This window comes from Pelmatolapia mariae, linkage group LG20 (assembly GCF_036321145.2).
Source record: "Pelmatolapia mariae isolate MD_Pm_ZW linkage group LG20, Pm_UMD_F_2, whole genome shotgun sequence".
NCBI classification, from domain to species: domain Eukaryota; kingdom Metazoa; phylum Chordata; class Actinopteri; order Cichliformes; family Cichlidae; genus Pelmatolapia; species Pelmatolapia mariae.
The window spans coordinates 5,071,575-5,089,858 of record NC_086244.1 but is presented as its reverse complement, the minus strand read 5'-3'; the positions used below and the strand labels follow the sequence as shown (position 1 = coordinate 5,089,858).

General features: G+C 41.3%; 1 protein-coding gene across 1 annotated transcript in view; it reads right to left on the bottom strand.

Annotated features, from left to right (window-relative positions):
* Positions 1–5,398: 5,398 nt before the first annotated feature.
* Positions 5,399–18,284, bottom strand: part of cacna1fb (calcium channel, voltage-dependent, L type, alpha 1F subunit) — a 51,928-nt gene continuing 39,042 nt past the window's right edge. Inside the window, exons 33-51 of the mRNA XM_063464350.1 lie at positions 17,544–17,672; positions 17,240–17,305; positions 16,814–16,905; positions 15,549–15,708; positions 15,110–15,237; positions 14,461–14,557; positions 14,248–14,350; positions 13,479–13,580; positions 13,257–13,387; positions 12,043–12,174; positions 11,876–11,930; positions 11,527–11,746; positions 10,490–10,597; positions 10,252–10,388; positions 10,063–10,175; positions 9,782–9,980; positions 9,635–9,697; positions 8,809–8,909; positions 5,399–8,723 (exon numbers count right to left, since the gene is read on the bottom strand). Of these exons, the coding sequence (XP_063320420.1) occupies positions 8,460–8,723; positions 8,809–8,909; positions 9,635–9,697; positions 9,782–9,980; positions 10,063–10,175; positions 10,252–10,388; positions 10,490–10,597; positions 11,527–11,746; positions 11,876–11,930; positions 12,043–12,174; positions 13,257–13,387; positions 13,479–13,580; positions 14,248–14,350; positions 14,461–14,557; positions 15,110–15,237; positions 15,549–15,708; positions 16,814–16,905; positions 17,240–17,305; positions 17,544–17,672 (2,400 nt within the window). The 3' untranslated portion in view covers positions 5,399–8,459. The remainder of the gene's footprint in view (positions 8,724–8,808; positions 8,910–9,634; positions 9,698–9,781; positions 9,981–10,062; positions 10,176–10,251; positions 10,389–10,489; positions 10,598–11,526; positions 11,747–11,875; positions 11,931–12,042; positions 12,175–13,256; positions 13,388–13,478; positions 13,581–14,247; positions 14,351–14,460; positions 14,558–15,109; positions 15,238–15,548; positions 15,709–16,813; positions 16,906–17,239; positions 17,306–17,543; positions 17,673–18,284) is intronic.

Sequence of the window (18,284 nt, the reverse complement as noted above, 5' to 3'; positions counted from 1 at the left end):
AAAATTAGCCATGAATTTTACGTCATAGCTCAAACATACTTCTCTGTCAAAACAAGAGCTTTTCAAAGTGACCCCAAATCTCAGAGTGGCAGTTTTTAAGTCAAAGGACAAACAATAAATTCTCGTAGCAATTAGCAGCATCATTTCAAACAGACTTACAGGTGTGTCGGGATGGCACAGATCAGACAAATGAGTTGGAGAACACACCCAGCCCTTATATGACCTCCCCGCCCCTTCCCCTTCTCAAGATAATTTGGACTGAAGTGACTCTAAAGAGGTAAAACCTCCAGCTGCTGTTCCTAGATATGGTGGTTTATAGGCTTTATAAATACAGGAGAAGGTTTAAAGTGAAACAGATAAAGAGTAGAAAACATTTGAAACAACCAATCACACGCATATCTGCCAATGAGGAACATGGAAGGTGCGGTTTTACGTGTGGTCATGTGGTATCCCTGGCAGAGGGACCAGGATTATGTCATGGCTTTCAGGTGGCACAGGTTTCCCTGACCTTTGTGCAACAATGGCAACAGGCTACATATGTCTGCTGGTTTGGTGTGTGTGTCATGGAAATGGCAACAGATGGAAATGGGCTGTTAATTCTGTTTGAATCAAGTGAGCTAGCTGAGCTCCAGTTAGGGCTGAAAGACAGATTTTGAGTGAGTGATCCTTTCCATCCATCCATCCATCCATCCTTCCTTCCTTCCTTCCTTCAACCGGAGCTCATCCTTCAGTCAGCCAGTAGAGGGAGCTCAGAACACATCAGACTGGGTCAGACCCCTCACTCCACACAGGTAGGTACAATGGTGACACATTTTGTTTCACAGGTAGGCCCTTGTAATATTTTATGCTACATGTTTTTGTAATGTTCTTTTACAGTGGTGGGTTTTGGCCCTTTGTAACACACCCAACCTTCAAACAGAGTTTGGGCTTTTTTAAGATAAGATGGGGAAAGTCTGAAGGATCTCAGTAATATGCATGTCTCTAACACTGGGCAGTTGAAAAAATTCAGTCTGCATTTCATCCATACATTTGATGTCAAGAAAACACTTGGAAGCTACTTTTCTGATGAGAATAAAAATATAAATTTATACTGCAGCATCCCCTATTTTAGCTGTGAGTTTATGCATCTCCACGTTTAACCACCAGGGTTGCTTCCAGGATTTTAGTGGGTGGGGGACCAAAAAGCATTCAGGGGGGAAACTCACTGAAAGCTCCGGGAGTTCTAAAACACACAGCTCGTTATTCTATCAACACGCATTGAAAAAAATGTTTGCCTTGTAACCAATGTTCCCTCTAAGCTGCGCACGTGCGCAATTGCGCACTGCTGGCACGGTCTCTGCGCACAGAAAATCTGTGTTGCGCACAGAAAAAAATCTAACCTGAACTGAAATTAAAATAAATACGTTAACAATTCTGTTTTGCAGTGTTAGTCAGTAAGTGACTGGCTGCTCCTGTATGGGATTAGAACGATGCCACCTTATCCCATAGTCCAGCCAATAATGTGATTCACATTCGTATATACGCAGCTAATCAACGTCGTTGACAGGCCATAACAGCGTCCTTATGTGCCGACACCGGTGTTTTAGCAAAGCGGCGTGGCTGATGTGGAGTGAAGCCACGTTAATGACAACGTGTACAACCATTGGAGATGTGAGCAGGACAGACGGAACAATTGACGGAAAAAGTGTGGACTTTATACCAGTTTTTAAATTGTGTTGATAGGCCACGTAAAACCAGAGTTATGATAAAAATATCTGCAATGTTTGGCTTTCTTCCTGAATACTATCGTTGTTTATATTTACTGCGGGAAGAAACGGTAAAAACTGCGTTTTATAAGGAAAGCTCCGCCTGTGAAACCAAAACACTCCCCACCCTTTCCTACTGGTCGAAAAATGTACCATGTCGACCAATCAAAAAATGATATGGCAACATGGCATCTAGTTGTTAAGAAACGGGGGGAAGTTTTAGGAGTGACGGCGGTGTTTTGAGATGTGAGAGATTTGAGACGTTTAGCACAAATCTTGTGTAGTTAGTGTGTAGTTAGTGTGTAGTTAGTGTGTAGTGTAGTCAATAGTTTTGTTGTGTGTGTCAGAACAATGAGGCAACTGCTGAATGTTACAGGTGTTACAGGAGTGATACATCTGCTGTTGTCAGGCCTGCAGGTATCAGGCTGTTGTTCTCCTTTATCTCATAGTGGACAGAAATTATTTTTTGGAGTGGCACAAATAATTTGTGTGGCATCAGAACAGCTGATTGTTCTGTAAATAGTTTGAAATGTTTCTTTAAAAAATCACCTTGGCTGCATTTTTAGGTAAACAGCTGCAAAACACTTTGTTGTTTGCATAACTCAGTTACTTTTTTGAAGAAATAACTATATAATTAATTGCCCAACATTGGTCATTATATACTGTATTTTGCAGACAGAGAGTTACAGGCCTCTCTCCCAGACCACAGACTCATACTCATAATACAAGTCAGAGCTTTATATAAAAAAAGTAAAAAGAAAGTTGTGTTTTCAAAATTGGAGTTCAAGTTATTTTTACTTCCAATAGTGTTAACATACTACACAGGTCATGAACAAGATTTTTTAAAATTTTCATTGTAAGTGGGCTAAAGCAGTTAATTAAAAGTAGTCTAACATAAATGTAAATGCTGTAATTTGATTATTTTAATAAACCATGTAACTTGGATGGATTCGATGCTGGCGTGACCACAGTGCACACGTCTGATGTCGCTCACAGTGGTCCAAGGGATCGCTCAGGGAGTTTGTGTGTTCGCTCAGACACATGAAAAATTAGAGGGAACATTGCTTGTAACAATATAGTGACCACACTAAAACACATTTAACACGAGATAATGGAGATGATCAAAATGCAGTTTAGTTGCAATAATAAATACATCGGATTTCATTTAATATAGTCTGTACCTGCCCATGGACTGCAGGCAAAATGAACCAGTATCTACATTTATTAAAAGGTATCTTTTTCCTGATGACAATGATGTTTCCGTGACAAATAGAAAATAAAATCAATGAAATTAAAAGTAAAAAATGTCCCACACATCCTTTGAAGCAGTGGACAAAGCCACTCTGAGAAATAACATACACCTATACTATTTATCATCATGTATTTACAAAGGTGCATTGTTCAGATTCCTTTATTAGCATCCACAGGCACAGCCATCTATCCTCACATGCATGTTTTCAAAAACAAACAAACAGATGAGCATAATGCGACTTAATGAAGAAGTAAAATAATCATAAATAATTCACACAGTGTCGGGTAGGAGATCAAAGCCACAGTCTCTTTCTCTGAATGAGGCCTGCTGCAGGAAAGCTGCCGTGTTTATACCATGCTGTTCTGCACTTTGGGACTCGAAGCCATGTCCAGAAGGAAGAACGACGCGAGCTGAGGCTCGACAAGTAAAATTGATCCAGCCGGTCTGGGTTCATCTGGAATTCACCAATCAGCCTGTTTGAATGAGAGAGTTTCTCTTCTTTACAGATAAATATTTAAACTATGACACAGAGGAAAACAGAGTCAATATAAACACTATAATAATGAATAATTGTCCAAAATATTTAGAATCCCTTACCATACCATAAATTATTTAGAAAGCACTATAAAAAAACACATGGCAGACCAAAGTGCTGTACAGCAGAAATATATAAATTACAATAAGAATAATAAATAGAATAAATAAATAACAATAAAATAAAAATGATTTTTTAACCTGGATTTAAAAATCACTGCTGATGTTGCCTAATGTGAAGACAAAGATCATTCCAAAGCTTCGGGGCCACAATAGAGAACGCTTGGGCTCCTCTAAGTTTCAGCTGTGATTTAGGGACCGGAGTGAACGAGGGTGGAGGGCTTCAGCTGATCGGACAAATATACAGGAGTCAGACCATTTAAGGATTTAAAAACAAGTAAAATAATTTTAAAAATAGATTCTAAATTCAATTGGAAGCCAGTGTAAGGAGGTCAGAACCAGATTAATATGTTCAAATTTTCTTTTACCAGTTAAAAACTGTGTCGCAGCATTCTGCACCAGTTGCAGGCGTGACAGAATGGCCTGGCCAGCCCCTGTTAAAAGGGATTTGCAGTAATCCAAGTGTGAGGTTATAAAAGCATGGATGACAGTTTCCAAGTTGCGCCTGGGAAGAAAAGGCTTAACCTTCGACAGACGTCTGAGGTAATAGAATGAAGATTTGACCACCCCATTTTCGTGGCCATCAAAACTAGGTGCAGTGTTGATATTTACCCCAAGATTAGTAAGGGTGAGGGGTCAGAGCAGCAAAGTCAACACCTGGTGTACCAGAGGAACGATTGGGACTGAAAAAAAGGAGATACAATGAAAACAGTAGTGGTCCAAGAATAGATCCCTGCGGTACACCCCATGGCAGAGTGGCCACAGAAGACAAAGCCGAACCCAAATTAACACAAAAGCTCCTGCTAGAGAGACATGATTACCAAACACATTCCACCATCTGACCCTTAACACACGTGGCCTCTTGCATATGACATTTTCTATTAATCAGTGATCATATCATTTGTATTAGTTAGACTGAAAACGAGACTCATCCCATTATTTAAGAAAATTATTCAGGACTGGGACACGACTGTTCTTATTATCCTAATGATGCTCTGACACACATTTGTGTAGAGGATAAATAATAAGGGAGAGAGTACACGTCCCTGTGGACATCAGACTGGATCTTATTATAATACAAGAAAATCTATCTGTCCACAGACTCCTCCTATATGATCAGGAGTTGAGCAATCAGATTAATATCAAATATTATGAGGTCATCGCGTTGCCTGGCAACCACCTACCAACATGTTTAATTGATCTGTTTGTAGTTTATGAACCTATAAGCAGGGTATCGTTTTCATTTCGCCACAAAAACATCTTACTTGGTAAATATAAAATATACTTATTTTGGATATCAGTATCAGAATTACATCACATCAACTAACAGTCTTCATTCGTGGACTGTAGCGTGGCCATGTGTGCACTAGTTAGTTAAAGAGTCAAGAATCCACAAGAATTTTAATTAGGTTGAAATGTTTTAAGAGTCTAACTTAAACTAGAAATTAAAATATGAGGCCAAATTTCACTGAAGGCTGAACAAAACTAGCAAAAGCAGTTTCCTTTTTTTAAATTTTTTTTTATAAAGTCATAAACTTCCTGGTACCGGCTGAACTCCTCTGACTGTAGTTTCTTACCAGATACTTTCACATTGAATAATTTGGAGATTTTTATATGCTGTGAGTTTCATGGGTGCCAACTGGGTCAAGTCTCTCTCGAAGAAGATAAAACAAGTTGTTTTAAGTGTGCTGTCTTACAGTATTGTGCACTGGGTATGAATATTAACACAGAAGAACCCGCCAGTAGGTTGTTTTCAGTCTTTATTTGAGGTAAATGAAGGTTCAGACAGAGCTGTTTCTCAGCTGAACATGGCAGTTTAACGTCTGAGGGCGCTGTGAGGAGAAAATCCAGGTGTGGAATTAAAAGCCCTTAACTGCTGGGAAACTGTGCAAACTGTCGGAAAGAAAAAAGAAAGGGAAAAAAAAGAAAAAGACAAAAACACAAAAGTTCAGAAGAGACATAAACACCACTGGACCGCTGGCCGGCACGAATGAAACAGAAATCCAGTCCTTTCTGTTAAAGTCAATAAAAAATATCAAACATCTGAAATAAGAAAAGCTGAATACATCAAACAAACACACTCCTGACAAATAAAAAAACAGACAAAAACAAAGTCCTTTCAGGTCTCCGTGTGTAGATAAGACTTTCATTAAAACACGTTAATGAAACATGAGAAATAAAATGTTCCCCACAGCTGTACGAGTCACAGAGCACATCCTTCAACAGCAACATCAAACACATCAACAGTCCTGATAGAAAACCTGTGACTGTGAAAACTAAATGAAGCTCAGCTCATGCTCCACTTATTTATGCTTCTTCATCACAAGCGTCTCGTTCCCAGCCTCAGTCACATTTTCCTTACTCACTGCACAAACCTAACAATGGAAGTTCAAGGATACCTCTCCTTTGACTTTGACACATTAAATTTTGAACTTTTTCCCCTTAATTCTTCCGTATTTATAATTTTACTTCAATTCCTCTTTTTTAAATTCATGTTTACAAAAACATACAAATGGATTATTAATTACACTGACGTATAGCTGGAGTTTTGACATGAGCACTTGGAAAAATAAATAAATGCTATGGAAGAAAACAATGTTTTTATTTCTGCATCTTCTGAAGAAAAAATTATTCTACCACGAGAACTTTTTTGATCAACAATTTCAGCAAAGCGTTAAAAGATTTATCCAGTTTATACGTTAACCTCTTCTTTCTGCTATCATTCAAATGATTAAATCATCTGCTAACAAGATGGGAACACAGCTAGCTCGTATTTATTTGCTTCAGTTGCTTTATTTTTATTAGCATTATTGTGTTACTGCATAAACCTTGCCTTCTCATTACCAGCTCATCGGCTTTATTCAGAGACTGCATTAGAGTAGCTTTATCAATACGGGCCATTTTTAAGTGCCTTTGTTCATTTTTGCCCGCTTACTTTTCTGGAAGCTCCTGGAACTTCTGGAAGCCTAAAGAGGGGCAGCACCAGTGCTGGTGAACTGTACTGCCGCTAAATGTTTGGTGTGTCTGTTGTTTAAAGATATCTGTGAAGTTACATGGATTAAACTTTATCTGACTGTGACATTATATAACATAAACTAAAGACAGAAAGTAAAGACAAGCAAAGGTCCCCTTTAAAATTTTTATTAAACATTACTGAGTATTAGCTAGCGCTAAACTAAATCTGTACGCAACCGTTAGTGGTTAGCAGAAGTCAGCACTTAGCTTAGCTACCCAGCAACTTGCTAATCTTTATTAAATTATGACATGTATTATAGAGTTTTATAAGTATATAGTAAGTATACATGATACTGGTTGTATAATTTAGTGTCTGACAAAGTATTACATGCCAATTTTTTATCAGAAGTTCCAGTTTGCATTTTAGGCTAACAACAGCATAATGCTAATTCTTAATCAGCTGGTTAACTATGGTATTAAATGTATCTGAACTCATAACCTTTTGTGTATTTTCCGTGTCTAAATGTAACATAAAATGCCGAGGTGCCTTGCAGTTGTCAATAGCTAAAACCTTTGTGATAAAATAATAGTAAAAATTATATTATTAACATTCATTTATATTCTCTTTTGCTAGTTTACTCACAATTTAGTTAAAATAGCATTTAAGTCTGATAAAAAACATTTTAAAAATGTATTCGTGTTATGTCACTAAAATTGTATCGTATTCAAATTTTATCCTTCTAATGTCCACCAGGGGGAGACTGACCTAATTTAAAAAAAAGAAAAGAAAACAAAACAGTATAGAAGAATTACCCTATGGCTCTCTTAAATTATCATTACATACGTTCCTGATGGGTTTAAAGTAAAAAATGATATTGCAACAGGGTAGTCACTAATGCTCTGCTTGGCTTGCTTCAAGGCAAGTGGACGATGTCATGGAAGCTGTGTTCATCTTTCATTTACAGTCTATGGCTCTACATCGCACACCACTCCAACTGTCATGTGAAAAACTGCCTGCAGTCATTGAAACAATATGTAATAAGTATAATATCAGGACTTGTGTTTGGTTTCCTCTCATTTTACTACAGCACATTTTATCAGCAATACATTTCCATATTTTCCATGCTTGCTGGCATTGGATCACTTTGAGCTGGCGGCGACGTTTTGGACAAACAGGTTGTAAAAGTGAAAAGTTTTATTTCTACCTTGTTGTTTGAGTCATTGGCATACATCTGAATTGATGCAGAGTGAACTGGAGTAAACCTGTTTAACCTTTTAAACCTTTAGAGAGACTTTGTCTCCGAAAAGGCCACCAAAAATTTCCCGGAGTCACCGGAAGCTGCTGTGTTGTTGAATCACAAACACACGCCTGTCTGCCTAGACCCTCCTGCCCCTCAGCTAGTCAGTGACTTGAGTATTAGCAGGAGTCGCCTCTCATGTCAACATTTTCTTTTTTTAAAAAAACCCCTCATGTCCCTCTTTGTTTCTCATCTCATCCTTCTTTCTCTATTTTCCCACTTGCTTTCATTGTTTTCCTCACTTGTGACATTTTTAACCCTTTTTTAACATTTGTTCTTCCTTCCCTTCTTCCATTTGTCCTTTGTATCCAGATTTCCATCCTGTTTTATTTTCTTCCTTCTCCCTTGATTTCGTTCCTTCTCCCGATCCCTCCATCCTCTTCATCCATCCCTCAACAGTGACCTCGATCTCTCCTCATTCACCAAAACTTTAAATTAACTATTCCCCGACTCCTTCCTCTAACTGGTTAGGTGTCCTGGAAGTCAAATTCTAAACATGGCTCCTGCTGATTGCAAATGTCCCATCTCCATCTTTATCCTGATTGGTCCAGAGCCTCAGAATGATGTCACACAGGTCATCTCATCAGCCAGCTCATCCTCGTCATGGCCTGTCCTGATTGGCTCCTCATCGCTATAGAGCGCAGCGTGGTCGCTGGCAGCGTTGCTGAGAAAGCTGTGGCTCCCTGAGCCAAGAAGGTCGCTGGCAGCCGACTCCATCTCATCCACTGTCATGTGGCACGCGTCAGCGATCTCCCTCTTTGCAAATGCCACAAACTTTGGATCTCGAGCGTAAAGACCGAGGCCCTCTGAGATCAGAACCTGCGGGGAGATTAAAACAACCGGGATAAATCGCTGATTCTGGACACAGAAACTGATCAGAGATCAATCAGAAGTCAGTTCTTACCGCCTCCACCAGACTGTCAGCTGACCCTCTTTTCTCAGTGAACGGTGCTCCAAGGTGAGAGGGGACTCTGAGGGTAGTGTACGCCCTGTATGGGGGCGGAGCTGCAACACAATTACGTGACACATTCAGACACGGAGCGTGACCACAGGCCGTGGACACAAACTGGCCTGGAGGCCTGCTCCCTACCCAAGAGTATGCACACAGCGTTTGATGGCACAAACGCACAAAGAATCTAACTACAGCACTGACTTTGGATGTTACATCTCTGCAGTTACAGCACAGCAGATACACCTGTGCAACCTGCTGTACATGTGAATGAGCGTTCTTTAGAGAAACGTTATTGATCAAGTCAGTAAATTTCTAATATCCTTAAAAATGACAAAAAGAGGCCGTTCTTTTTGTCAGGGGTCTACGTGTAGTGTCAAATAATCTTAAAATTTTGATGCACCTTTTCCCTCCACAAATGATATCAAAGGGCACAGACGGTTTCCCTCTGTGCCCACTCTGGTCCTCCGCTGTTCCACCACTATGTGTCCTCTGAACGTGGGCCAGCAGCATTAGCGTCCAGGCCCTGCACAGGAGGCAGGCCTGTAGCTGTGCCAGAGCTGCTGTCAGTTTATGCTTTGCTGACCTGCTAACTGCACCTTTCTCCCAGAGGCTGTCTGCGGTTACTGCCAGAATAACAGTTTTCACTGCCTAATTAAAAAAGAGGAGGAGGATACATTTTCAAGTTCAACTGATTTCTGAAATTCAACCTGATGACGCAACGCTGTCTAGAGTTTGTGTGTAAAAACTATCTTAGTGTGCATCTGTTCGTCCCTCTTACCTGATGTCCCCGCAGGGCCGCCGTACCAGGCTGGTCTGGGTGCCGCACCTGTCACGCTGACACCTGATGGATGAGAAAGGTGCGACTTTAAACCACAGGAACACGTTTACAGTGCGGCTAAAATCAACAACACTGTGGTGTCCTCACCTCTTCCTGCTCCTGCCTTCTTTATTTCACCCGCAGGTCCTCCTCCTCCTCCCCAGGGTGGGCTTCCTTCCTCCTCCACCAGGATTAGAGGAGCATAGAGGAGGCGACCGCGGCGAGGGCAAGGGTTCGCCCAGGATGCCGAGGAGGCCGCCGTGGAGCGACCGGAGGAGTGACGAGACTCGAAGCTGTTGAACGTTTGCTGAGGAGAGGAGAGTGTTTGATTTCACTGAAGAACAGAGATTTGTGTGTGTGTGTGTGTGTGTGTGCTTGCTGTGTTTTACCTGTGTGCGTGTGCGACGCGGTGGCGATGTCGGGTGGTAGGTCCCGGGGATCGGCAGGTCGTCGCTGCTGCCCTGCCTCCTCAGGCACTGGATGTTAAACGACGGCTTCCGACCTGATAAACAAAAAAACTCATATGAGGTGTGATGATGCAGGTACGCTGCAGAGAGGATTCTGGGACATCATCTCACCTGTGGGTGTGGCAGGAAGTAGGCGTCTTCTGGTCGTCCTCCTCCCCTCGCTGTAGCCATTACCATAGCTACTGTTGGTATAGGAGGCGTGGCCATCGTAATGGTCTCTGTACAGAGGAGGCTCATCAGGATAATGTCTGCAAACACACAAAGGAAAATGAATCAGTCTTCCACTATGTCGATGTGTGCCCCAGAAATGTCAGTCGCCTCTGAGGATGACATTAAAGCTAAAGTGTACCTTTCTCTGGAGGTGATGCTGTCATTGTCTTCTTCTCTGCTGTAGTAACCCTGCTCTCCATAAGCCTCCATGTCTCCGTTCCTCCACAATCTGTCCCGTGAGTCCCTTCTACAGGTCACAGAAAGTGTCAAATTAAGTCAGTTTATTTAGAAGCATAATTAAAAACATTTACCCAGAGTGCTGTACAGCTCATAGAATAAAATGAGATAACATTAGAGCAACACAACATATTAAAATACACAAAAAGAGTAAAACCATAGAAGTAGAAAGCAGCCAGAATAAAGAAAGATACTGATGGCTGCCAGTGCTACCCCTCACCTCCTTCTTGAGTTATTGCCTTCACAAGATCTTCAGAAAACTTGACCTCTGACCTTGAACTCAACGTCACACTTAAAGTGCACTTATGGTATCAGTTTGAAAATCCTACGTCGCCTCTTTCTCGTGTTCACACAGTTGGGTGTCCACGCTGCCCCGCGCAGTGACGACAACATCCCATCAGCCTTTTACAGCTGAGGCGTAAAAATGCGTTAAAACCTTTTGGTTTCGTTGAGGTCCTGAAGGGAAGGTGCAGTTTATTCCACTATGTAGGGGCTTTTGCCATAAAGACTCCGTCACCTCTGTGAGCTATAATGTGGACCTTAGGTCAGGTTAGGAGCATCTGCTCAGCAGACCTCAGTGGGAGTGTGCAAAGTTAAACGATGAGAGAGGTGAGGAGGTCACAACCCACAGGAGAAAGCCAATATGGTAAATTTGTAGTCTTGCTTGCATGAGCCAGTTGAGAGTGCAGCAGTGACCAAGCAGTGACAGACGACACCTGAAGGAAAACTGATCTCAATTTGTCTTTAAAGGGTTTCTTATTGATCTGTAAGGGGCTGGGGCTGCCACCATCACATAGCTCAGGGGTCCAAACAATATGGCCTCTGTTTCCCCTACTCAACATTCTGGGCGTTGAGTAGGGGACAGGTGTGACTGTAATTGGCTGTCAACACCTGTAAATGCCAAGTTTCCTTCGTAGTTTCCATTGTGTGACTGCCTACCTTCCTTTGTAGTATGACGGTCTTTTGTGGCCGTGGTCCAGCAGGCCGTTCTTCACGGATGAGCGGCGGTAGGGATGTCGATTAATGGATGACCTCGTGCTGTCTCCACGGCGAAGATGTTCGTCGTGATCGCTGCCGTTTGCCATCTTGGTGAGAGACCCGACCCGGTGTATCAGACCTCCGTTAGAGACGCCGCCGTCACCCACAACACCGCCCTGACCTGCAAAAGAAGGTGAGGTGGACACACTAAGTGTCATGTAATCACAACTGTTTTCCTCATTTACATTTTAAATCCTTTTGTGTTGTTACATGATGCAGCTTGATGATAACGAATTAACTGGTCATTTACCAGTAGGTGTCAGTAATGAGCCCCGTCGATCTTTCTCTGCATAACCATTTTCAGCCTGCAGACAAAATACAAACTTAATCCCTTTTAAAGGCCCGTTCAAGTATTTTCTAAAAAGAAAAAGTTGAGAAGTTTGTGAGACACTTAAGTGTGTAAATCTGAATAAAGACCTTATATGCAGCATTCTCCTCCATCTCCTCGTCCTCCATCATGGCCTCCTCCTCCTCTTCCAGGTCTTCGTTCAGAGCCAGGCGCATCTCTGGACCCAGATCCTGCAGAGTCTTCAGACCAGCTTTACAGAGCTACACGGAAACACAAAAAAAATGCATGAAGACATACTCGTTGTAACAGCATCATGCACAAATACAGATCCCAGTTTCTTTCCTAAAGGCATCTTCAAGCTTTGGTTGGACTCTAATTCAGTTTAAGAGCTCTTTCTCAAAAGCATCACAACTGACGACCGAATTAATGAGTGACTCTGAGCACTCCTCAGGTGATGGGAGAACAGAGATGAAGGATAAAATACACACACACACAAAAAAGACTGGTACAGACCCTATAATCAGCTTCATCCATGGATTCAAAACCCTTTATCCAAATTTTCTCTAGGAGCTTTCCCATCCATCCATCATCGTGTAATTATTCCAAATTGTGTTAGCAAGCGAAACAGGTATTCCAGATGTGCTTTCCCCAGCAACATTTTCAAGATCTTCCTGAGGTGCTCCCAGGCTTAGAGGAGCTATATAATCTCTCGGGCGACCTCTGGGTCTCCACTAAGTTGGGCATGTCAGGAAAACCTCCAAAGATGTCCAAGAGGAATTTTTATCAGATACTCTCACCACCTGAATTTACTGAATTTCCCGGAGGAACCCACCTGAGGGATTAATAAAGTTTCATCTAATCTAATCACCTCACTGGGTTCTTTCTATTTCAAGGAGCAGCAATTATATTCCAAGCTACCTATGGATGTCTTAGCTCCTCACCTCATCTCTAAAGTTGACCTACCCACGCTGCACACGAAACTCATTTCAGCCACTTTTATCCTCAGCGTTATTTTTTTTAACTACCCGCATCTCATGATGGTAGGTTAGTGCTGGGATGCAGATCGACTGGTAAACTGGAAACGTTGCCCTCCAGTTCAGCGCTCTCTTCAGCAGGAAACGAACATCACAAACTCTTGGGTTAATCTCATGCTTTACCTTCACATTACTCACAAACAAGACCCCAGGATATTTAAACTCTGTTGTTTGGAGCTTTGGTTTCTTCAGTCATTAAAAAAGAACAAAAACATGTTGGGTTACTGCTGCCTGTCTTATATTGCCTGATACTGTTGGTCTGCATCTTGCCGCTTTGCAGCCTTCTGTCAGTAAATAGACAGACAGACCTGGACAGCAGACTGGTTGGGTGAGTCATTCTCTCCGGTCAGATCTCCCTTTTCTTTCCTCCTCCTGAACTTCCTGAAGTAGTCCTGGATGAGGAAAGTGGCATAAAACTTCCCAACAGTTACTTCCTCCTCTGTGGACGGAGAAGAGAGAGTTCAGTCTGCAGTACTCCTGCTGAGACTTGCAGTAACAGTACTACATCGTCGTGTGAGCAGCAAGAGTACCTTCATGTGGCGGTATGACTTCATCCAAAAGTTTTGGCTTCATTCTCTTCCAGATCTTCTTGATGATCACCCTCAGCTCTTCGTTCTCCTGCTCAGGGATACCTAGCAAGAGGTAAATCAGATAAAAGTTATGGCTAGGCTCCTGTGTTTACAGGCTTGTGGCTTATTAACAGGGACTCATTTCTATTTTTGTATTGATTCAATGATTAAGAACTCAATAATACAGAGAAGCTAAAAGATGACCAAGAAATCAGAGTTTGAACTCAAATTTCACTATTTAAAATTACTGCATAACAGCATCCTTTATGAAGATATACTTTCATTTATTTATTTTAGTCTGCAAATCGAACAGCTTCTGCAACTTTGAATTAGTCAATAGAGAGATGAAGTTTTACTGTCACGATGCCTAAACTGCGACACAATGATTCAGATCTGTGTCTGTTTGGTTTATTGCCACATTCCAGAAAGATTTAGGTAAGTTTATATGCAGATGAGTCTCTGATTTATGTTATAAATTTGATTATCAGTTACAGAGAAGTTTTTGACTCCCTCTTAGCTGCTGCTAGTTTATAAATGCATTAGTAGCTGTCCAGTATGGATTTCCAGATAGTAAAGCTATAAAACCTAAAGGTTTTCCTGAATAATGTCAGCATTTTAATGCTGTGACAGAAAAGGAAAGAGGAGCCATTATTTCCTGAAGTCTTTAATTTGTCCAGAATCACTCCTGTGTGTTTATAGCAGCAGGGTCCTGCAAAGACCTATCACATACCTTCGGTCTTGATTTTAAGGGCAGTGCGAACCAGAGCAAATAACGTGGCGTTGAAGGTCACCATCCCATCAGCATTCAGAGGCATGTTCATCGCTACCAGACGCTGAGATGGAGAGGAGGTTAAAAATAGCTCCCAGTTAAATTAAGTCTCTTGAATCCAAGCTTATAACCTTTTGAACAGCAGCTACAGCACACAGTGTGTGACTATTTTACCTTGCAGGCAACTCTGTGAGGACAAAGCTTCCCAAAACCCAGAGGAGGCTGAATCCTTCTCAGCATAGCAACAACGTCCAGGTGTTTTATCCGACCTCTGAGAACAAAGAACAATCAGGAATTTTCTGATCATCTCTCCACCTGAAACTTTATTCACTTTTCCTCCTGATTTAGGTCAATGAACACTGGGAAAAAAATAATCCACTTTTCTCCCCAACATCAAAACGTTATATGAAAATGCAGGGTAGTGAGCCCAGAGCATTGCTGCAGATTAAATCCCAGCTCAATTTATTATCTTTCCAGTTTCAATTTGCTTGACTGCTATGAAATTTAAATCACATGAAAATTTTTATATGTTTTGTGTGTCTGATACAGAAAAATATATGAAAGAGTATATACTGCATTTAAGAAAAAGACATGTTGGACATTTTTTTTTATACGTGGTACATTTTATGGAGTGTAATAGAGGGATCTGTGTGTGTGTGTGTGTCTTATTTAACCAGGTGTTTTAGCAGGAGTATGAGTTTCTATTCTCACTGAAGGAATTATCATTAACTAAAGCTAAACTAAAAAATAAAAACTAAATTAAAAACACAAAGATAAAAACACTAAATTATCCTGGGTATATGTGGACCACGGATCATCTTACTTGGCCTCTGGATCATATTCTGACCAGATCCTCTTGAACTCATCCAAATGATGTGGCCCCAGAATCGACCAATCACGTGTCAGGTAGTCAAAGTTGTCCATAATGACAGCAACAAACAGGTTGATAATCTGAAGCAGAAGAAACAAGTATATTCAAAGGTGTTTAGTTACATTTTAAATGCACATATACACTCAACTGCCACTTTATTAAGCACACCTTGAACATCTGTCTTTATGCAGCTAATAATGTTCAGTGTTTAGAAATGTCAGCTGCGAATAAAATAACTTATTATCTAAATCAAAGTTAAAGGTGTCTCTAATATTTGTGCTCCTATGTGCATCAGCAGTCTGCTCATATTTTCCTTTTGATTAACTATTTTGTCAGAATTTCATTAAAGATATGTGTGATTAAAAAAATGTATGTGAGTGTGTGTCCTGACCAGGAAAGCACACAGCATAAAGAAGCTGATGAAATAAACAATGGCGAAGTTGCTGCCGCAGCTGAACTCCTCCCCTGGTTCGTAGTCTGACTCGGGGTCGCAGCGTTTACCTGGAAGACTGGCTAACATGATCTCCTGCCACGCCTCACCGGTAGCACACCTGCACACAAACGTACACAAAATAACTTGAAAATAAAAAATTCTCAGTCCTGCCTAGGGAGAACTGCTGGTGCTTAGAAAATCAGAAAGAAGCAAAGGACCCAGAGTAGATCCCTGTGGGACACCAGGAGTGATTTAGCGAGTTTTTTGAAAGAATGAAAACAGACTTGAGCACTCTTGAGCACTTGAAATGAAGGTAATGGACTTCTTTTTGGTTCGTGATGTTTCACCTCTTATGCACGAGGCTTTCCTGTGCATTCAGTGAAGAACCTCAGACACAAACCAGGGAGAAGCAGAATAACATCGATCCATTCTCTTCTGCTTATCCTTGTCAGGGTTGCAGGGGGACTGGACCCTATCCCAGCTCTCTTAGGGCGAGAGGCAGGGTACACCCTGGTGTACCAGGTCACCAGTCTGTTGTAGGGCTAACACAGTGACAAACAACCATTCACACTCACATTCACACCTGTGGTAATTTAGAGTTACCAGTTAACCTAACCCCACTAACTGCATGTCTTTGGAATGTGGAAAGAAGCCAGAGTACCCGGGGAGAACCCACGCAAACACAGGAAGAACATGCAAACTCCACACAGAAAGACTCTGGCCTGATGGTGGAATTGAACTTAGGACCTTCTTGCTGTGAGGCAACAGTGGTGGGACCAGAGGTGGTGTCTTATGGCACCAACTATCAGCCATCTATAATACAGTCTTGCAGTCCCTTCCCAGGCGATGCAGTCATCATCACACCTGACCTCAACATCCCACATAATAGTGGGACGAGACAATGACTCAGAGAATTCAAACCCTGGCCAGTGTGACAGCATTGGCCCACAGTTTGCTTCACACCTTGGCTCATGGGACCCTTCACAGCTCACATGAGTAATAGTGGGATTAATATTGGGTGAAAGACTCAGTACAAGCTCCAAAATGGCAACCGCACTAGGGGCTAAATAGCTGGGGCTCACCATCAGCGGTTTAAGAAGAAGCCTCTTAGATGAGAGGTGAAATATCTTCACAAGCCAAAAATACAAGCACTCAAGATTACTGTGACCTGAATGACTGAAAGAATCTACACAGACATAAAAGCAGCAGGAGGAGGATCTGACCTGAAGAGGAGGAGAACGGCCTGAGGAAATGTCTGGAAGTTGTTGTTTCTGTTGATCTGAGTGTAATCCTGCATCGCTATCTTCCCAAATGTCTGACAAATGGAGACGAGCAGAAGAAAAAAGTCAGCAGCTTTAGCATGTCCTTATTGTGACAGGCTTCCAGTGGTATTAACGGTGACTTTTTGGCTTGAAATGAGCAGCCAATTTACAAAATATTTGATTTGAATTTCTTTCCTGTCTAACTTAAAGAGGTTGACACAAGGAGACACTAACAACTGAAGTAAAGGCACAAAGAATTAAAGTTGACCAAATCAGATTCAAGTGGGCAAAACAAACTGTTCAAAGATCTTTTTTGGTGTTGTAAAATGTTTGATATAAATAAATTAAGTCAGAATGACCCTGCAGGTTTACTGTGTGTAAACTTACCTGCATGCCGATGACAGCGTAGATGAAGAAGATCATGGCAATAAGTAGAGCAACGTATGGCAAAGCCTGCAGAGAGACAGGAACAAATTAGAGTCTCTTTGCTGAACAAGGCAGCAGAACTGCAACAAAACACTGCATTATAAAATATAAGATGGGAGCTGTGGCTACTGAACAATGGGCAACATTAAAGAAACAAGAACTTTAAACCACAATTAAGCCAGAGTTCAGCCAGAACTTGATGCAGATTGACCTTGTGTTCATTAAGAAATGCCACATCTTCTTTCCAGACAACGTCCTCGCTTACCTGCAGTGATTTGATGAAAGTCCACAGGAGTGTACGAATGCCCTCCCCTTTACTCAGCAGCTTGACCAATCGCATTACTCGAAACAGGCGGAAGAAGGTGATAGACACCCTGGAGCTGTCCTCTCCACTCTGAAAACACAGAAAAGTTTGCAGATGTGATAAAAACGTGTTAATACACTCACACAAAAACGACTGGCTGTTGTTTTAGAGCTGCAGGATTCCTCCAGGCTGAGCTGAAAGCTGCACAAAAGGGTGAAGTTAATTTGACCTGCATTTAAAGTAGTTTCAAAGGAAGAGGAGTCTTAAACATCTGAAAGGAAAAACAGCACTTCTGTCAAGTCCCCCAACACAAAGTATTCAACCCAAATCTGCTGTACTCTTTTCCAAGTAGTTTTATTAATTCATTTTAAATTTTCTAAACAATGAAATTTGTCTAAATTGAGACGATTTATATTACTTCAGCAAGCCACGCTACAGTTACCCATGTTTTTGGTGCTACCTGTTGTTAACAATGGGAAAAATAAATCACAGCCACAGCAATGATACAATAAAATTTGATAAATTTGATAAATGATACAATAAAAAGATAAATATCACTGAGTAAATGGATCAGACTTTTACTAACAGTAAAATAAAAATGCCTCAGCAGCTGCAACAGTGCTCAGGAGTTAACCTGAGGACAGCGGCTGAAAAACAAATGATTTAATTAAAAACAGCTCACATGCCTGATGTGGAGAAAAT